Genomic DNA, 21614 nt, shown 5'->3' with positions numbered 1-21614 from the left:
ATCACGGCACAGTACACGTATCATATATCTACAATATCCACAGTATCTACAGTATTAATCGGTGCATTCGCGTAATATATTATTTTATTGCGTGGTCGTAACAAAATCGTATACCGATTCCGGGATGTATAACACTTATAAACCGTACGAGAAGTTCATAAATCATTTCGTCGCTTAGATGATTTAGAACCGAAAACTCAAGTTTATCGCGGCTTGCGATTAAGATCGATAATCATTGTTTATTACGTTTACTTAAGTTGAAGTGGGAACGTTATGTGTTTAATAAGAGATGAGTGTGTAACCAACTACTTATACTGAATGATGCTGATATAAGTTAATGACTTTCTTACTTTGCTCTTAAGCATAACGTTCGATAATCTTGAGTTTCGGATTTTATAAGAAAATCTTACGTATTTTCTATTAATAAACTATTTGTAATTTTAGGGCCACTTAAATCATCTTTTTTAACGGAGTCACATACTCGAAAGTCGCGCTGTTGTGTGACGCATTCAAGTCGCCCATGCACCATGCAGTGTAATACTGATTGTATATATATATCTATATTGGTCTAAACAATTTTACCCAGAGATCGGTCAAATTTTATCTTGCACATTCATGTACGTTTGCCTCTCTTCTCTCTTAATTCTTTTCTAAGAAAACTTTTGCATTTATTTAGAAGCATCGGAAATGTTAAACGTTTTCATTTATTTTGATTGACAAAGATGCTTACATATTAATAAAATATTAGACAATGATTTTTTCACAACACCTCTACGGAAAGTTCGACTTTCCATGCCTGTAGAGAGGGGCGAAAGCGGTCAATTTCACGCCAAGGCGGCATAGCGGGCGGAAAGTAACCACTTTCCTCCCTAGGGCGGAAAGTGACCACTTTCCACCCGCTAAACAGGGAGGAAAGTGGTCACTTTCCTCCCTAGGGAGGAAAGTGGTTACTTTCCGCCCGCTATCCCGCCTTGGCGTGAAATTGACCACTCTCGCCTCTCTCTAGGCATGGAAGTCGAACTTTCCGTAAAGGTATTGTGAAAAATATCGTGTGCACCTCGGGGCGAAAGCTTTTTCAGACTCGTGTGATTGCTGCCCTCGCCTTCGGCTCGGGCGGCAAACTTCACACTCGTCTGAAAAACGCTACTTTCGCCCCTTGGTGCACAATATACTATATATTAATCTGAATTGAAGTTATTTATTCTGCTAAACGTCGAATTATTTTACAATTATCTCAAGGAAAAAAAATATTACTGCCTATCTAATTAAATGTATTAAAAATGTGTAAATACATTATTGTATGTACATACAATTATATAATATACACAGAACTATTGTAAATAATTGTATATATTGTATCATACATAATTATAATATTTATAATTATATATAAAAGGTATAACATATGTGTTTCGTCTTAATTTTAGCTTTATGCTTAATATGCATTAGAAAAAGGATTAAGAGTGAAAATAAGTTTTTTTATTTGAAATCTATTTCAATAAACATTTTTAGTTTTCCTGACTTTGAGATTCGATTTCACTTTTATATTGCAGTTTTATATGGATAGCGAGAGATCTACCCGTCAAAGTTAACATTAAATTGAAATTGAGTCATCGACGTCAAAATTAAAATAACATTGTATTTCGAAAGGGTTGAGAAGATCTAGTCACAACAAATGGTCTAGATCTTTCATGGTATGTAGCCGCTGGTACATAGAATTTTTGGACGATTTTCTCCCTTTGCTGCCAACATATGATTTACGATAGATGAAAAAAATGTGAAAATTACGACCACATTTTGCCGTGTCCTTCATTTTAGTTTTGCCTTTCTTGGAAAAAAATGATTTAATGATCTCGGGTTTGAAGATAGTAGCGGGCACCTTTAATCATAACGTGGCCTTTTAGCCTTTTGGAGATAGGTAAGTTACATACAAACGCTATTTTCGAACACTGTTCTACAATAACCGATTTATAAGGGGACAGTTAAAAATATGTATTTTTTACTTATAATAACTTCTCAATTTTTATTCTTTTAAATCACGTTTTGTTTCTTCGCAATTTTACTTTCGCAATTGTGCACCAGTTATATTTATTCCATAACTATTTGCCAGAATGTTTTATTGCAAATGATGCATTCTATGTCGTTATGTTTCATGAACATGATAATAATGTTTGTAGTGGCTTTGCAATATTATATATGGTACTTTTTCTCTATTTCAATTATGTAGGTATTAATATTTTGCGCGTAAATGAAAATATTGCAATAAATCGCAAAATGTAGTTTGTTACAATCATTTTTCTTATTTCTTAAATTGGTTTTGTAACTTTAACAGAATGTCTTAAAGATTTCCTGAGATATGTATATTTATTATATCTGAAATTATATGTCCGAAAGATTAATAACAAAATGTATTCTCGAATCACGAATAAGTATAATAAACGTGTGTTTTTCCGCACAAGCAGCTATATGATATTAGACATAGATTGAGTTTTTGTTGCAATAATGGAGGTTTACCGTCTAGTCAATGTGCGGTGTCAAGCATTTGATTACCACGTCATGTTTATTTTTATTGAGGTAATTTAGGTATAGCAATATACCCAATCTACTTGTCGGATATTATCGCGTAGTGAGCACCTGATTCTGTTGTTAATAATAGAGCATTAGTTATATGGCTTTTTATAGCTGTCACAGTGTTAAGAAATGCACCTCTATATTTCTTGCCCTTATTAAGTTTTCTCGAAAGTGAATGATCCTCAATTCATCAAATTCTTCACAATAATACAAGAATAGAGTGACGATATGCTAATTCAGATTGTTCATGGCTATAAAAATTGTTTCAAAACAGTAATGCGTCCTATTGACAAGACTAATCTTATTTTATATTCCTATATCTAAAAAGATGAAATATGAATCCTAAAAATCCATTTTTTGCTAGGAAACTATTTCAGGAGCTGAAAATCATTATCGGTTTCAAGATAAATTTAAAATGCGTTTAGTATGTTCGATGAGACGTGAGGCCTAGAATATTATATCATAAAAAATCACGCATCTGGTAAATATTGAGTTATTAATGCCAAATAGGGCTCATTTTAGAGTGAATTTCTTAAAATATAAGAAATAAAAAAAATATATATATATAAGAAGAATTATTGCATTAATGCTCTAACACCTTTAGTTATTTATTTATTTCGCGTATAAAAGCTAAAAGATAAAATTAGAGCATAGAGATTCAAGAGATTCTACATGTCTTCAATATTAAAGATTAAAATGTTGGAAATGTGCTGTTTCACGTTTAATTAAGAAGGAAAATTCGAGACTGATATCGGAATGTTACACACGCACAAGTTACACGAAAAAGACAGGAATATCCTGAGAATAGAGTTATTCTTCGACAGTAATATTTTTAAATGGAAGAATAGAGACGAGAGAGGGAATTGTTCTTCACAATGGCGAGATAAGAGTCCCGTTATTCCTTTCATTTCCATTCAACCCTTTTTTATTAAAAAAGGATTGTAATATTCTGCCCGTGTTAGAAAAATACTTTCCCGAGAATGACTCTTGGTGCGCTGTAATATAACTTCCGGCATTACAGAACATGGTACAGAGCATGACGTGAAAAGAAAAAAAGGTGGTCTATTATATCCCTTTTTTAATTTTTCACACCTTTTTTTCCTGTTTTTCCTTTCCTTTTCCTTTCTTCCTTTCTCCGAATGACCGAATACCACCGACTGCGACGGTTTCCCACGCTACCGATTACGAGACATTTTAGGACACGCTTCTTTTTCGCAACTTTCTTTGCTCCTTTTCCTGGCGATTTATTGAACCTTCCAATTATTTAAAAGATGAAAGCTTTTTCTCTCTGGTCATCCCTACAATAATCACGAAATTTCCCTATTGTCAGATTAAAATTGACGCCCTTTCGTCTGGTTTTATATATGGAATCCATTTTTTTTTCTATTACGCAAATCTCTGTTATTATTATTATTATTATTTAAGATAATTGATATAATCTCTCTTGCGCTGTGTGCGCGATGCAAATATTTGATATGTAAATATTCGCGTTAACTTTCAAGTTTCGATTCTTCTTTTAATTATGATCGTGTTCATGAGTTTTTGTTTTTCTTTATCGAGATTGTATTTATGTCCTCTCTATGATCTGTCTTTAAAGGGTTTATCCTAAGTTAGTCATAAATGTTTCAGTGACTCAATCAGTTATAATCAGTCTTTCTTCCTAACAGTCACTTTCAAACGGATACTAAACTTTATGCCATACCAATAATATTTACAATAAGGACAGACTGAAAGGCAAAAACGTCGATTTATTGAGCTTATGCCGTTAGTCAGACAATAAAACACATAATTATTACACTTGTCTCGTTTCTTTATTACAGATTGTGTGGGTCTAATTTATATAGATTTAGTAGTTTACTTTTAGTTGTAAACTTTTTGTCTCCTCAATATGTGCTCGAAAATATTAATCATCGACTATGTTAGATATTTGAAACTTATCCTTCATAATAACATAGATACGAAACGTCCCGTGATAATCTTGTCTCTGTCAGCAAATAAATTTATTCTTACTCCTTTACACATCATCTGCAATTCCATAAAAATCTATAATCCCTTTTAATTAGAAAAGCAAGTAACTGTAACAGAACGTATATAAAAACCAGTAGAAATAGACAGAACTCGAATAATTTTGTAAATATATAACGCTATTAAAATATAATCAATGAAGACCCTATCACAATTAACAATATATGCAGTTTTCATAATTTTTAATCTAAAAATGTTTAACTTCAGTGACTCTTCTTTATCTTTTTTACTTCTGTGACTTTTTACCATGACTTTTAACCTTCTTCCATTAATTTATTTTAAGTTGTATCTTTTATCTATAATTTTATGACTCGTAACTTCGTGCCATTGAATATGGGAGAATAAATAATTTCTCTCTCCTACAACACGATAAACGCGCGAAAAGAAAGGAAAACTTGAATAGACGAGGATAACTCGATATACCCATCGCGTTGTGCACAACCGGAGAGTTATAGTTACGTGAGGCTACGGACATTAATTGGCGGACATCTTCGTTGCTTCGCCGAGTCGGCTTTAATGATCAGCCCGTAAAAATGTTTCCTATTTTTATTTTTTTATGATGCCATAAACACTTCGCCGCTGAAGGCGCGCATAGTGCCTGTTGCAGCTTGTTTATACGGCGATATCTTTTCATAGCATTTGTAATTAATTCAAGTTTTGAAAAATATATATATCTATAATATATATAATTAAATTAAAAAAAATATATATATATATTACTTCTGTACAAAAGAAATTAATTGTTGTGAACAAACTTACTCAGTAGAAAATTTTTTTCTACCAATAAAACAGATCTTACTGTATAACATTTAACAATTATCGCAAACTTGTTTGATCTCTCAAATCATAAATATGTATAATATTATAGCATGTGTGCAATAATGTGTTGCTGGGACAGCTAAATTATTTCTCTACACATACGCCTTAGCAATTTAATTTTGCTCCAACGCGTGCTTAAAATCTCGCTCCTTTCAATTTTTTAATACTTTTCATTTTTCATCTATATGTGTTAACTTTTCACGGAGCTTGAAAGCGTCGCGCCGTGGTTTATTTTCGTCGAAAGCTCTATCATATCCAAAAGAGTCGGAATTTCTGGAGTCAGAATATTTAGTTATACTGCAGCGAGGCGACTGTGTGAAGCGCAACCTCTCGATTATAGCACCTGCGGGAAACATGATGGCACATTGGAGCGCGCCGCAACGTCTCATAACTTTACATAAAATTAGTACCTAAAAGCCCTTCGGCCTCGGGGGCCGCGGAAAGCTCTCGCACTGGCATTATGGCCGGTCGGAAATTCAAATGTTTAATCGGCGAGCATAACATTAGATCCTGCGTAATAACATAACCGGGAGATTGCTAGATTTTACCTCAAATGTGATTCAAGGTATGCGGCTAAATTGAAACAAAAAAAAGGATAGTAGGCGCGTGTAAAAAACTTCTGAGATTTTTCGCATTTTATATTTTTATAGTTATATTATATTGCTTTGACATAATTTTAGAGTTTAATATCATTGCATTTAATCGTCGCATATCTAACGAAATACTAAAGAACAACGAGCTTTTTAAAAAAAATTTAAAGCCAAAAAATTAATTTTAAAAAATAATTCGTGAAAATTTCGTAAGTTTTCGTTATTAAAAGCTTATGTTGCGCTTTATTTTGGACGACGATTCGTACTAATGTGTTTTTGACCCTTGAAATCGCGTTTTGCATCAAATTCTGCATACTTTGAAACTCGATGCCGTCGATGAAGTGAATTAAAAGAATAATGTAATTTTATACGCACGACTGAATGTCTATGGTATGCGCTGTGTCATATGTGTCACAGTTGTCGCACGATCGCGCGTGTACGATATCTCGGTAAGCACACACGAGAGCTATTAATTGCGATTGCATAATATTTACGACGGCGTTTCGAATAGCGGTTCTATCTCGTTCCGCGCGTGTGTATTGCGGGATACTTGCCAGAAAATTACTCATTAGCAGGACTGCCGGGGACCTGATGAAAACAGTTTTTCTCCCCCCTGCTTTACCTCTTTCAACGAAGAGATTGCAAATAATATAAGGCAGATACAAAATAAATAAGTAAAAAACATTTATATTAAAAGTATTTATATAAAATAGACTTTATATTAAACTGATATATCACATTGTCAAGTAGTTGACGAGACATTAAATGACGACGTACAATGATAACAATCGCGCGCGAAAATAATTGCGCATCAAATGATTTCTGTTTACTCTTCTGCGCGCGTTGGAAACTCTTTTACTGCGTGCATTCGCAAAACTAAACGTAAGTAAAATTCGGGCTTCGAGCTCAAGCTTTTGAAAGGGTTGATCCCTATGTTGGGGAAACATTAAGAAGAACTGCCTTTGAGCGGAAACATCCGGGATGTATATTTTATGCTGACTATGTACTTTTCATAGTTCAAATTTAGACGTTTTAGCAAAACGATAATTTTCAACCCGGCGCCGCGGCGCTTTAATTGACGTGCCGCACGTTCGAAGCAGGTAGTTTGCGTTTTTTTCCTTTACTTTTTCTAGCCTGAACCTCGCTCGAGATTTGTGTAACAAAAGAAAAGAGAGTTGAAAGGAACGAATAAGGAACTTTGGGACAAAGATTGGTACATCATGTCGGTGTTTGTTCCGCATTTTAGCTTGAAAAAGCAGACGCCCAATATTTTATTTCTTTTCAGAGTAATTAGGAGTTCTAAAAATTAACGAATTTTTCATAATTTTTGCGAAGAAGAGTACACGACGAGGAAAGTACTGTAACACGTACCTCGGACTTTTTGGTCGATTAACTCTGTACAATTTCGAATGGGTTTTGAAATAAATTGCAGCTTTCCGCGCAAAGTGGAGCAATTCCGCGTCCTCGCCATATCCGTCGCTCTTTGATTTCCGAGCGAAGCGAGAGCCATTTTTGGCACGCGAAATAATTCGTTAACTCGTTTCCTGCCGATAAGGCGACGACGACGTTACGAGAAATGACGCATTATGTTTGCGGCAGATAATGCGTCGGACATTTCGTGAAGCGCCCAAATTGGCAGCTATTCTTAACTACGTCGATAGAACGTGAAACTACGCTTTATATAGGCATAACTTAATTATTATATGTGTTAATATCTGTTAATGTGTTTATATCTGTTAATACGTAAAACTATCCTCTATGATAGTTTTAAAGGTCTTTAAAAGTTTATAAATATACGCTCTAAAATATAAAAAGCCAAAGTATAATATTAGTGTTAAACTAGGAATTGTATCTTGCGCTTCTGCCTTTCCTCAAATATTTATTACATTATTACTCATATAAACATGTGTATATATAGGTGTACATACATATGATGTGCGAGTGTCCACAATGTATCATGTTTGGGTCTGTAAGTCTAAATTCTGTGTGGTTCAGCTGGATCAGTTATTCCTGCGAGAAATTCTGGCGGGCCAGGATTAAAGTAGTAAAGTGGCGCCTCAACAACGAGCGATTACCAACTAAACTTCATCAGAGTTCCATCGATATTATATTTGTATAAGCACTACCTTTCACTGATAAAGAGGAAAATTGATTTAGCAAAAAATTAAATATTAATGAAATATTAATTAAGAACAATTTTTTTTCATTTCAACAACACATATGAAACAAGGATTGTTAGCATTTCTCTTATTTAACTGCAGTGAGTGCAATTATTTTTAAGATAAAGCAGTAAACATTTTCGGAACTTGTCGGTGACGAAAGTAATTCTAAAAATATATAAATTTTCAAATAACGCATGGTGTAACATATCTGCAATAGATAATTTAAAATTGATTTATTACACAGATTTAATAGTATATTTACAAGTTTCATCAATAATACAATTGTTAATTATAAATGAGGCCATTACATAAACAGACAATTATGTAGATTTCTCTCCTAATAAAATAACACCATAAAAGTCCGTGAAACATGATTCTGTTATATGTTGTATATCAAAATTCAACTTTTATATACTATTTTTATATCTATTTTTATATGATTAGATGTCTGTAATAGAAAACTGCAAACTCTTTCGTTCAGATTGTAGAATTGCTTGTTATAAATGATTTCATTATCATATTTATATGATATAAAGTACATTCTATTTACAATTGGTGATTATTAGTCAGTAAAAAGTGATATAAATAAATAAGTGTATAAAATTTTGTATAAAAGAGTAAACTTCCAACATAAATCTAATAAATTCATGCTGAATTTGTCAGATTTTCAGATATAATATACGTCAAAAATACAATTAAAGGAATATGCACGTACGATATACAATTCTGAACTATTATAACATTTTCCTTTTTATCTATTTATTATGCAGGCTCGATTTAGATGCTTTTTAGATTCTGTATTGCTGTCATTATGTATATCTCTTTTAGCAATTATTGTAGAAGTCGATTCTACAATATAGTTCTACATATAGTTATCTTCTTTCAAATATCACACAATTTTTCACATTTATCAATTTCGGATCTTTACTTCGTCAAATAGAAACGAAGCTCTGTTAGATGCACGAAATTATATAAATAAAAATTATTTTTATGTCATAAAGCACGATGATTATTGCACTTGGCTGTGCATAATAAAGAAGTTTTAATATTGTGCGCTAATATTATATCATCTATATCTTAACAACAATATCTATGAGCATTAAGGGACTTCTATATATACTCCAGGGCAGTCTTTATACTCGCTTTATCGTACGTTACCTAACGGAAACCATTCGATAGTTTCGTTCGTCAAGTCGAGACGTCCGAGCGGCAAACTTATACCTCCGAGAAATTCATTCTCCTGCAAAGTATCGTGATTCCATATCGTTGCTTCAAGCGTTCTCTCTCTGATCACTTCTAGAGGCATTCTATACTCCAACTAGTGCAAAAAATGAGTTAAAAAACTTACCATATAATTGATTAATTATATAACGAATTGCATCTTTGTATCTAGAGCTTATCCATTTTCTAAATGTATATAGTTTATTACCAAGACACAGACCGTGTATCTAAAGGCGTAAAAATTTGACTTTACCATCTCCATGAATGATGGGTGACAATTCTTCTTTACTACTTTCGTTTTCCGTTTCGTCGCCTTTGTAGGATCGGGCTTGAGGTATACCTTCACGTACGTATTTGGCTCTTGAGCATTAGCCACTTTAGGGAGTCCTCGGGCATGACAAACCATGACAGATAAGGTGCCGCGAACGTAATGAAGAGCCAACTTGATCTGACCACTCTGTACGTTGTCTCGAACTCTTTTCTCGGCCCACCAATTATTTCCCACTGTTATATAAAAGCGACATCATTTTATGTATTATTTCATAAATTATTAACTGTATTACATGAGTTTTAAACTGTTATATGATATTTTCAGATAAATTATATTTTTGACACAAAACATAATTTTGTCAGATATTAATCCTATTTACATAAAAATAATATATATATATATATATATATATATATATTTGCTTTAATCATTGTAATATTTTGTTATAATTAATATTCAGTTTTCATTCAATTTATTGTTAGGTTTATTATTAATACAAATGTATAAATGTTGCTGCGCTTAAGGAAATTTATTCCGAACTGTTAATAGCGCTTACAAATAATAATAATATATTTGGAGAATTCAAACCTTTGACTTTACGTGAACGAATGTCGGGGTTCTTTTGGTCTCGTAATAGCGGATGGAAGAAAGTGTACACCAGATCGCTTTGGGATATTTCTGGTGCCATTTTAAACAAACTTACAAGAAACTTTTCTATATCCGCCCGTCGTTTATCGGCTACTTGCTTAATATTAGAACGTCCCACGCTCATTCCACTTGGTAAGCTGTAAAACAAATAGAGAGAATCGATCTTATTCTCGCAATGTGTATGAATGAATAGAATGTTCTGTATTCGTAAACATTCCTATATTCCCGCCTCACTCGAAGAATTAACACAGGTATCATTATATCGTTTCGTAAATAAACAACATAGCAGAGGCCAAACGGCCGGATTAAGTAGTAGTCACATTGTGAGAGCTCTTTGTAGCAAGAGGAAGAATAAATTGAAACTCAAGTATTTTATTTTGAATAGAGTGTCGTATTAATTAATATATTTCTTTAACGTTTAACGAATTGTTCCACACTCGTTGATTAATCATTGTATGACTAAGACTGTTATAAATTTGAGATATGTCTGACTCTAATATCAGATGATCTGAAGATAACACATATCAAAAGGAACGACAACATCATTGTGCGCGAAGAGCTTTTGCGTTTAAGATATCCTCTTACGCTTCGTATGACATATTGTCTTCGTTCTGTGTCGCTTTAGAATCGCGAAAAGTATTTTGGTTTGTGACAACGTAACATACAAACAGTTTTTCCTTTAAAGCTGTGATTAGTTTAGCTAATCAAGTCAATCTGGTACTTGATACTTTTTTCTTCTAAAGCAAGTACGGGCAATAACAGGTGCTTTGACACTTTGACAGTTCTGTGTTGTAAGTACATAAATTATTTTTAAAAATTGCAAGCAAATAATCATGCCATTTCACGTCATCTTATATAAGAAAAATTAATATTGCGAAATAACAAAATAAAAAATATAACGTAATTTTTTAGGATACAAATTACGTTCAATAAATATACCTAATTTTTAAAAGAGAGGAATCACAACTTGTTAATACATCAAAGACTTCTTTTCACAAGAGTAAGTAATTTTATACAATATCTTTGTAATATTTGCAGAAAGATTGTAAAATATTTTTAATGTCATCAGTCATGTTTATCAGTACAAATATGAAAATGTTATCTATAGATAATTTAAGAATTCATTTACGACTTGAAAGTCTTTAATACAAATTAACTGATTTCCAAAGATTTAATACTAAATTTGGAAGAAAATGGGCCTAAAATGGTTTCGAGCAAGTCTATCGATGGAGGAAGAAGCGGCCAAAGTTCCAGAAATGACGGGCTTCTATCGGAGAGTTTCATACTTTGAGTCGGCAATTCCGAAAAATGCAGAAGTCTCAGGTGTGCCTTCTTCAATCACAAGTGATTCAACGGCGAGTGACGATAACGAAACAGTACAATATGACCGTTCAAAAGCAGATCTTACAAGTCAATTATCATCGTCAATTACTGATTCGGACGAAATTACGGTAAAAGACAATGATAAGAAATTACAGATAAACAATCATGCAGTTGAAAATGCGGAACCTTCTACTTCCATCAAAGATCCAAATGTAAAAGAGCAATCAACATGCGGCGACGAATCAAATAAGATAACTAAAGATCGGTATGATATGTCAGATACAAAAAGTCCTATCTCTTCAGATAACGAGTTAGTGATTTAATACAGAGAAAATGTAGGTAATGCATGTATATAAAAATATTTTGCACGAAAGATGGATACTTTTGTCTCGATTTGAATATCTTTATACAATTTACCATCTTCTATCTTTCTATATATGTGTTTACTTAATTCGCATTTATTATTTATACACTATATTCGTAATTAAGATATAATTTAACTATGTATGAATTAAATATGCAACATGTTAATATTATACGTTTATATAAACGTAATATTTATATAAAGTAATTTAATAGATAAGAAAATGTTAATATACAACTTTTGCCTTAAAATAAATATATCTATAAGATTGTGATAATCTTATAATATTATGCTATATTAAGCATCGTAAGATGAAGATGAAAATAAAAATGGGAATATGAAAGGGTGATATGCGACTGATATATGTATGATATTTACCTGGTTACTTTAGCAAGTGGAAAATGTATGCACAATTTCTGATAGAATTCGCAAAACTCCTTGTATGATCGGAATAGATATGTCGGGTCCGGTTGGCCCTTCCGTTGTATCCGTAAAATGTACATGTAATATTTCTCTGGATCGTAACGTTTTTGATATCCGTGAACCTGGACGCTTGTTAACTCACCTTCTTGCTGCATTCTACAAGAATATATGTATTAGAATACGCGTTGACTATTATCCGTGGAAAAATCAGGAAAAGTCATGCTTTTAAGATTTTCGATTTTTTGCGCCTGATACGGTCAGCTTTACGTTTGCTTATAACGTTTAGCAACAGTGAAAAACTCACGTATACGTGCGTGGAATGAAAGATAATAGCTCCCCCTCAGTGTGTTCTCCGGAGAATCTCATCTGCGCCAGATTATGCAGGAAAAAGTTGAATTGCGTAAACCAACTTTTCAATGAACTTTCTATCATGCGAGCGAAGGTCGCCGCTGCTTCGGGATTTGTTTGTCCAGGAAGCAAAGCTTTCTGCACGTAACTAACTGCGTCCACGGTCACTCCAGGGATACCGGACGAAGTCATCTGCGAAGTCGTGTACTCGTTCATTCTTGCCTTGTTTAAATGATCTTTTATCTCGATATCGTGCAACTTTCGCGCTATGACACTTTGCTTGTGCAGATCACTGAGAAGATTCTTTCGCGATATTAACTTATCCATTGCGATTTATTCGTTGAATGTTAAAACAACAAATAAATCTATTTTTTTACACCGCGCGATCTTTATATAAATGCTATTGGACTTTATAATGATTCCTCAACTTTTTTATTCACTCCCAACGGTACTTTACTCTTAACATGATTGACTCAGACTGCTGCAACATACGATATTATGGGAGCGCGGGCGATAAATACTAATTAACTACATCGCATATAGTTTAGTGAGATAGCGGTCCGGTTTCTGATAAAGCACACGGATATGTTCTTCCGTTGTGGTTTTATTGTTTTCATAACGGTGTGGTGACCATACAACTGATAAATTCTTTATTTCAAATATATTCTAAAATTGTTCAAAACCTTTGCATAAAATGTGTGTGCATTTATAATAGAAATTAATTCAAAATATATATCAGCTATTCATACTAAAATTATATCTTCCCAAAATAATTTATTCAATATTACTTAAATTTGAGCTGTTTAAAGTTTATTTATCTAAACTAAAATTTAAAAATATTACGTTAATAAAATTTAACAAAGGTCGTCGTATATAGCTATTTGTGTAAAAAAATTATTGAAAACTAAAAGATTTTTATATGTTACTTGTACCAGATAGTGATCAATTATTTACCTCTAAGCATAAAACTATTTTAAAACATACCAGTCCAAAAAGATGAAGAATAAGATTTCCATGTTTCCGCACTATATTAAAAGCTTGACAGCACAAGTCCACAAAATGATGAAATTTCGCTGAAGGTTTATCACCACCATTTATAACATATGCCATATCGGACGTCAGCACAAATGGCGTCCTATCTCTGATTAAAAATGTAACATAAGATTACATATATCTCTCATCTTTTATATTTAAAATAAGAATATGGTACATAGTATAATCCAGAAATAGATGAAATATAACATACTCACCTCTTAAAGTTTCCAAACATTTGTGCGTCACCGAGAAACTTTCCAAAGTCAATATGAAACAAGTGACCAGATGTCTTTAGCATGATATTATCATTATGTCTATCACAAATTCCTAAAATGTAAGTGGCAACGCTATAGCCGGCACAAGAAGCAGTGAAATTTTCTACCGCCCTCTCATATTCTAATTCTGAAGGATTATGCTTCGCAAGCCACTCCGCGATCGGTCGATCCTTAAACGATCCAGTTAGCCCAAACTCAACTTGGATCTTCCGTAACGTTTCTGCGTCTGTTACCATTTCTATCATTCCGCGTTTGTGACCAGTGGGCACACAGGCGAAAGTGACCATTTTCAAATCGAGGCCTTCCTTCAACCACAATTTGTCCATAATGCGTACCATTTGGAGAGTCAACATATCCTGCTGCAAATCATCGCCAACCTGGAAACAAAAAGTACAATGTATGTTAATATCAAATTTTTCGATATTAATTTCGAAGAAAATAGTGTTTTGTAGAAAATTTTTACGGATTACCCATCGCGAAAACGTACCTTGAAGATTGCTGGGCTTATAACATTGTCACAACTGATAAAGTTAATTTTCAACGGGAGAGTGAACGACGGGAAATAGGCACATGTCTGTACATTGATACCGAACACTAGTTTGCTGGGAGACAGTGGTAAGCATGTTCCATCGTCTTCCATTAACTGGCAGTGTATATTTTGTAAACCAGTTTTAAGCGTATCCATTCGTAACGATTCCTTTGTAATTTTGATATTCTCAGCCACTTCGTGCAGGTTCTGTACGGATTACGACTTAAAGTATATTCGAAATAAACAAGACTGTTTAAAATAAGCAAGATACAAAAGTTAAGGCGCACTTTAACTAGCAATTGTTGAGTGAGGAAACTCTTTCTCAGCGCATCTCCGATAACTGCTAATAACGCTCTCAACATTAACTGCAATCTTCGTTGATAACGAGCACAACTGATAGCTTTATCATCTTCCGCGGCAATTTCACCAGAATTCTATAAAATAAAAAGCCTTTATTATTTAATATAGAAAAGTTTATATTATTATTAATAATATATATCGCATGAAGCAATTTTCTACAGGTTTAATTAAAAAAGTTATTTTTTATCTACAATCCATACTGTAAGCATTTAATACAAATGCGTAAGCATTTAATGTCACCAATGCTGATCACCCAACCTGTACCTGGGGACTTTGTCCCGGCAGCGCTTGATTTAGTAACCAGTAAATATAATGAGCCACTCTCGGCGAAAGTAAGGCACGTTCTAATAAGAATCGAGTAAGAGGTGATGCTTCGTATGTCTCGTGTTTCATCGCTTGAAGTAACTGCGGCAGATAATCGACCAATTCGTCATTACTTAATTCGCGAATCCAGTCAACTGCCATCTCTCTGACTTTCATATCTGGGAAGCTGCAAAAAAAAAATAGAAATTGCAGCGTCCTACGAGACGATTCTTCAGGAGTTGTAATAGAGAAATAATCGATAGAAATACATACCATGGTAAAAGTAATTGTAACGCTTGTACCGGAGGCAGTGGACTCCAAATTCTAAGCGACGCATGTAAATCCGGTAGACACGCCCAATCCCAACTGTGTGCAGCTAGTAATACTTTTGGTAAAGCTTCAGGTCTGTCGTGTAAATAATGCCTCTTCTCCCATAGAATTTCTCTCTCATCGATAGGCGGTCTAGAAATAGGAATCAGCTTTTGCAAAATGTCATTAAAAAAATTTATAAATTTTTCTATATTTTTAATCACATTATTAGCATACCTCGAGAATGTATCTTGCTGTGTAATATCTATTAATAATTCTTGTGTATTTTGATCTAACGAGTTGAAGTCTAACGATTCCACGTCATAATCTCGCAATTCCGAGGAATTGGGGAATAATACCTTTCCTCCATAATCGGGTAATTCTACTCCTACTATAGGATGAGTATCGCCACGTGGATGAATTCCAGGCGCCGGCGCCGGACCTAATCGTTTGTCTGCAATGGCTGGCCAAAGGGACAGAAAAAAACTCCCTTGGCTCATAACGCTAGAATTAAAATGAAGGTACATAAAACCGTGCATGATATGAAGCAACGAAAATACAAATTGTAAAAGTTTCGAAGATAAAAAGCCGAATGCGAGGAACAATTCGTGAAATGTAGCAGACACATCATTTACCCGTCATAATCGAAGAACTGTATAGCACCCCATCCCAGTTCTTCTTTCTGCATTGAGTTTTCCGCGGATGAGTTGGATTCGTGCTCCGCAGGCTGCAGCGTACGTCCGTAAAGAACTAACACAAGTCTAGCTTCCCGTGGTACTTGACATACACTTATTCCGCGAAATTCCAACCTTATATAAATTATATAATTTTTATTAAATCCAACTGGCATTCTTGAGTATTGTAAGCGTCTTTTCGTACTTACCATGAATTAAATAAAATCCTTGGATAAAAATTTGTGCTAACCGTCATTGGTTCTGATAAAACTGGATTTCCCACAGGTCTGGTTCCGTGAAAGATTTGAGCTGCCACTATATAATCGTCGTGTTTCCACGTGGTTGGTAGCCTGTGCAGAGCTCCAACACGCACCAGAATAGTATCAATTACTTCTGTCGCAATCAGTGTATCTGTTAAGGAAAAATATATCATGATTATATCATAAAATTTTATCTCATACAAAGTATATTATTGCAATAGGATTAGCCTTCTTACTTGTCGAAAATTCTCCTTTGTTATTTAGTTGAAAATTGACCCTAAACGCATGACAGTAGGTCTCGACGAGTTCCTGAATAGCATCGCGAATTTTATGACAATGAGAGGCGATCACATCAGGAAACTTTTTCCTCAAAGTAACCACAGCATAATCGCCATCTTCGTGTATAATCTCGGGCTTTTTACAGTCTATATTAGCTGTGTGAGCTTGCGGCAAAAATTGGCAGCAAGCATTCACGAAATTGTCAATAGCTTCCGTGATCTCGAATGTCTCGATGTTTCCCATTAAGGCACACACTGCTTTAACTGCTTGCACTACGCCGTGCGGTTGAAGTTGAGGTAATAAGGTAGAACCTTGATTTGTGGTTGCCAATTGTAACGCTGCAGTTTCTACGCGTTCCATTTCCTTTTCTACTGTTTCTATAATTTATAACATAATATTAAAATGCAATATGCGATATAAATATATTATAGACAAATAATTTCTTTTCATATGCATGTGTGTGTAAACATACCTAATAAAATAACTAATGTATCATATGAAATAGGCTGTGACGGTTCATTTGGTAGAATATCTTCTAATTTTAGAGTCTGATCACAATTATCATCTTGCAGCTGGAAAAAAAAGAATAATGGTTTGAACAGTCTGCTTGCGATACATTATAATACTCATACAATATACGTATATGTCTGATACTGACCGTTCGAGCAATGGATTGTTTAATTTGTGCCCTGCTCATTATAGCTAATTCGATATCTTTTTCTAATTTAATGCATAGATGTATGTATTCGTATTGTGCTAAGTTTGTGTTAGGTGCAAAGTATTCAGCTAATCCCCATACTCTTAAACAATATTTTTCTACATTTACTGTATCTTCATCCTCCAAGGAACAAGCGACGTTCAAGATAACATGCTCGACACTGCAATTCACTGAAACAATGTTTAAAACGATTTGCTTTAGATGCAAAAGAGAGAAAGCAATCTTACTTTGGAAAAAAAAGATTTTCTTTTTAACTTACCATTACAAGTGAAAGTAATAGATGATACAGGATCTTTATCGTTATTGAGTAATTGTGGATGAACTACTAATTTTATACTTGTACCATCTGGATATAGATTCTCCATTATTGGGCTAACAACGTATCCAATATTTGTACTAGGATTATTAAACGGAAACTCGCCTGAAATTTAACCAAGTTGTGAGCAACAAAGATGTATCAATATACCATTATAGAACAAAAGGTTCTCTACTAACTTCGTATAGACTTCATCATGTTGTGAAATGCCTTCAGATCACAATCATGCAGATATGATCTAGTTTTAATGACTGTTACGTTTTCATATAATCGTGTTTGACGCTTCTGCTGAAAATAATATTAAAGTATAACAATTATTTTATGAAAAATTAGACAGAAATTTTTTCGCAACTTACTCGACGATCTAAGGAAGTTCTTCGTCTCTCTATGGTATTCCATGCAGATGAATTTCGAGGAGGCAGTGGAGGTGGTGCAGCTGGCGATACAGCTGGCGATTTCGCAGATTTTTCCACAGCAGCATAAACGGGATCCGAGTTGACACTTTCATTTGTGCTGTACATATAATCAAACGGATCGAATGGATCATATACACTGCCACTAACTTGTGATTGTGAATCTGCAAAAATTATTCAATGTTATTTATTAATATTAAAATAACAGAATGTACTTGCATTTTTAGTTATATGTTTCGAATTTTAAATTTGACATATTATATTATTTTATGCTGTAATTATTCTGTAATTTTATGCCATATTAATAATTTAGAAAAGATGAGATGTGATAATTTACCATCTTTATGCTCTGGTATAGAATTATTTCCGTTGTCAGTCTTAATAAGTAACGGATCGAATGCTTCCAATACGCTAACTCGTACATTTGTTTTGTCCTCTGTTTGCTCGAAACTATTCAAATCTATAAGATTGCTATTTGGTTTCTTCTCTATCACTTTTAATACATTCAACTTTTCATCATCCAAAAATGGTGTTCCACATATGGCAGGTGGAACAGTTGGTCTATAATTCATAGGCAATGGAGGAATCTAAAAAAGAAATGTATAAATATATTAAAAACAACTATTTTGAGAAATGTTCGTCATTAATTAATAAAATTTTTTTTAAGTAGCAAAATTAACAATAGAATAGATATATTTCACATATTTTTAAATTAAGAAAGATTGAGATAATAAATATGTATATATATATTTTTTTTAAATATTAAAAATAAATTGAAACATATACAACTTATTAATGATATTAATAATATTAATACCTATTAATAATACTAATAATACTATAATAATAATGCTATGCTAAAAAAAAAAAGCATCTACCATATCTTCAGATATGATATACCTGCGTGAAGAAAAAATGCTTAAAGATAACAGATTTCCATGCAGGCTGCAAAGAAAAATGTTTTAACAAACTGCTTTGTATTAATCCCGTAAACAAACAAATAAAAAAAAAAGATTTTTGTAAGAAAATATTCATTTCAGAACAAGGCAGATTCTATAGAAGTCTTTATTACCTGTGGTGCAATATCAGGTACATTATTGCTAACGCTACTAGCTCTTGACATGATAGGGCTAATTCCCGGTGTTCCTGGCGTACATGGTGCTGTGGAAGATCGTGGGCCTGGGGAAAGAGAATGATATCTAAAGTCTCTAGAATGATACGCGCTGACTGAGCTATTACTTCGAGACACTCTTGATTGTTTCTTCAATAATGACGGATGGGTATCCCATTTAGGCTCTAACGATGCTGCTTTTCTGTAACAAAAAGTTTTTAATAAGTCACAATCTTTGGTAAGATAAAGATAAAAAATTATAAACGTTTCAATAAAAAAAGAAGGACTTATCAGATGTCACAATTGTATAAATTGCTATTATATAAACTTGATAATTTATTTCAAAATCGAAATAGAAATAATATAATCATCGTATATGTATGTAAAAGACAATAATTATAAAACATGCTTGCATAAGTACAGTTCTTTGAAAAAGTGCCTTGTCTCTTAACTAAATATATAAATAACTAAATATTATAAAAATATATTTACGGCGGTGGCGGAGGTGGGGCCGAACAATATTCAGCCAGATTATCCTGCTTTACAGGGCTTGTAAAATTGATTAGGTCGGTAGAAGAATCTTGATTTGATGCGGTAGTCGTCGAATTTCTTCTACACGGTATTGGCGGTGGCGGTGCTAATATTACAGTACTCTTTTGATTTGTGTTAATGGATCCTGGTCTTGGTCGACTTCTGCATTGCAATCTACACATATTACACGGTAAATTGCTTAATTGTTATACAGTAAAGAGTTGCACCTTCGTCAAAATTGTCAAATTAATACGCATTATAAGACACAATTAATTTTGAAAAATTAAAAGAAGCCAATTGGAAGGTGAAATGTCAAAGTATGTACCTTTCTCCTTGCGAGCTGTCTGTCTCCGACACGCTATTCGTATTGCACACATTGTTTTGCGCGAGGCACGCCTGTTGCACGTTACTAAGCTCCAATCGCAGCTTCTCCAATCTGTACTTCTCCAGAGCCAAGCTTTCCAGACTGAGGGCCTTGGCCTGCTCCAAGTCCTCCTGATACTTCCTTTCATGGTCAATCACCGCAGTCTTTTGATCGCTGTTTCTACTGTAGTGTGACATCTGGAATCAGATTCGAAGATCACGCTCGCCGTTACGCCGGTAATACATTCCGATACGATGCGTTGCCACGCGCGAGTCAACGCGTGCGGCAGCCGAATTAGGAGCGGACGACGGTGTGTCCCGTAGATCACACACGTTCTAACCTATATCGAGCGGAGTCGCGACGGAGCAACCGGAGCAGAGACTTCCGCTACGACGGGAGACGAGTAAATCGCTGCTGGCCTCGAGGACGACGTCCCTCCCGGGAGTATCTATCGGCTATCGTGCATCCCGGACCCCGCGTCGTTTCGTGTCACCCTGTAAATGTCACCGCGTCGGACGGATCTTTTTTTCTCTCTCTCGGGCTGTCTGTCGCGAACAGTGGCACGTAGCGACGACGCGTGCGCTACTGGCCGCCAGCGAGCGACGAAAACGCGTGTGTAATGTGTGTATCGATAAATAAGGGGAAAGAGGGAAAGGGCTAACGATAATAAAGAGAGGAGAAAATCCGGAGCTGGCGCGCGGGCGAGCGCGTTTAAAGGGCCGCGTTATCGGTCACGCGCGACCAGGCCACGAGGTGACGTTCGAGTGATTCCGGTAATCCGCCGGCGGCTCACCGTGGCATTATTCCCCGAACAGGCTCGTCTCTCGGCTCGCTCGCTGACAGGTGCTCGCGAAACACCGCCGTCTGTCTCTCTCTCTCTCTCTCTCTCTCTCTCTCTCTCTCTCTCTCTCTCTCTCTCTCTCTCTCTCTCTCTCTCTCTCTCTCTCTCTCGCGGTCCTCCTCCGCTTCCGTCTCGCTTCCTCCGCCGCGCCGATTAACGGGCCGATCCGCCGACGCAGCGCCGTGACGCGCGCGCGCGCGCGCACGCGCTCAGGAAAGTAACGCCCTCGCCCGGCGCTCCGCTCCTGGCCTTCGGTGCTCCGGCGCGATTTTCGTCGCGCGTTTTCGGCTCGGGGATCTCGCTCCTTCCCGCGCGCTTCGTTCCGAGCAGCTCCGAGCTCGCCGAAACCTGGACGTCCGGCGTCACACTGACAGACTGACTCGACTCGCTCGAATCGAGTACCGAGAGACACCGAGTTACTGTTACTGATGGTCAACACGCGCGACGGCACTGCGGCGGACGACGTCGCGTCACGAGGAAGTGGCTTCGCCGACAACGAGCGGGCCCGCGCGTTCCTCGCGCCGATCGCGC

The 21614-nt window shown here is 35.2% G+C and overlaps 1 protein-coding gene across 11 annotated transcripts; it reads right to left on the bottom strand.

The window, feature by feature from the left end:
* Positions 1-8385: 8385 nt before the first annotated feature.
* On the bottom strand, positions 8386-21536 carry Pi3k68d (phosphatidylinositol-4-phosphate 3-kinase catalytic subunit Pi3K68D). 11 transcript variants are annotated; one of them, XM_071708005.1, is made up of 27 exons: positions 21036-21536; positions 20583-20736; positions 20204-20439; positions 19840-20052; positions 19309-19549; positions 19137-19181; positions 18574-18823; positions 18180-18400; positions 18003-18111; positions 17767-17928; positions 17448-17677; positions 17262-17361; positions 16747-17166; positions 16460-16661; positions 16212-16385; positions 15814-16080; positions 15541-15729; positions 15223-15454; positions 14892-15038; positions 14563-14811; positions 14016-14452; positions 13750-13906; positions 12722-12957; positions 12373-12573; positions 10248-10444; positions 9642-9892; positions 8386-9485 (listed from the first exon to the last, which is right to left on the bottom strand). In XM_071708005.1, the coding sequence occupies exons 3-27, from the start codon at positions 20437-20439 to the stop codon at positions 9312-9314; spliced, it is 5340 nt and encodes a 1779-aa protein (XP_071564106.1). In that variant the 5' UTR covers positions 20583-20736; positions 21036-21536; the 3' UTR covers positions 8386-9311. The 11 variants fall into 11 exon arrangements, with proteins under 11 accessions (XP_071564106.1, XP_071564114.1, XP_071564107.1 ...); XM_071708013.1 differs by lacking the exon at positions 21036-21536 and having other exon boundaries at positions 19309-19415; positions 19476-19549; positions 20583-21029; XM_071708006.1 differs by lacking the exon at positions 20583-20736.
* Between the last annotated feature and the right edge of the window lie 78 nt (positions 21537-21614).

The sequence above is a fragment of the Temnothorax nylanderi genome, unplaced genomic scaffold, assembly GCF_030848795.1.
Source record: "Temnothorax nylanderi isolate EJ_2023f unplaced genomic scaffold, tnyl_v1.0 TNYL_tig0063_pilon, whole genome shotgun sequence".
In the NCBI taxonomy this organism is placed as follows: Eukaryota; Metazoa; Arthropoda; class Insecta; order Hymenoptera; family Formicidae; genus Temnothorax; species Temnothorax nylanderi.
The sequence above is the reverse complement of the archived record's forward strand: the minus strand, read 5'-3'. Positions and strand labels throughout refer to the sequence as shown.

Bases quoted from the DNA above. Each gene is read 5' to 3' on its own strand.
- Pi3k68d (XM_071708005.1), bottom strand. From the start codon at position 20,439: ATGTCACACTACAGTAGAAACAGCGATCAAAAGACTGCGGTGATTGAC. The intron at 17,929-18,002 runs GTTAGTAGAGAA...GTTAAATTTCAG, and splicing joins CATGATGAAGTCTATACGAA to GCGAGTTTCCGTTTAATAAT. The intron at 17,678-17,766 runs GTAAGTTAAAAA...ACATTGTTTCAG, and splicing joins TATTACTTTCACTTGTAATG to TGAATTGCAGTGTCGAGCAT.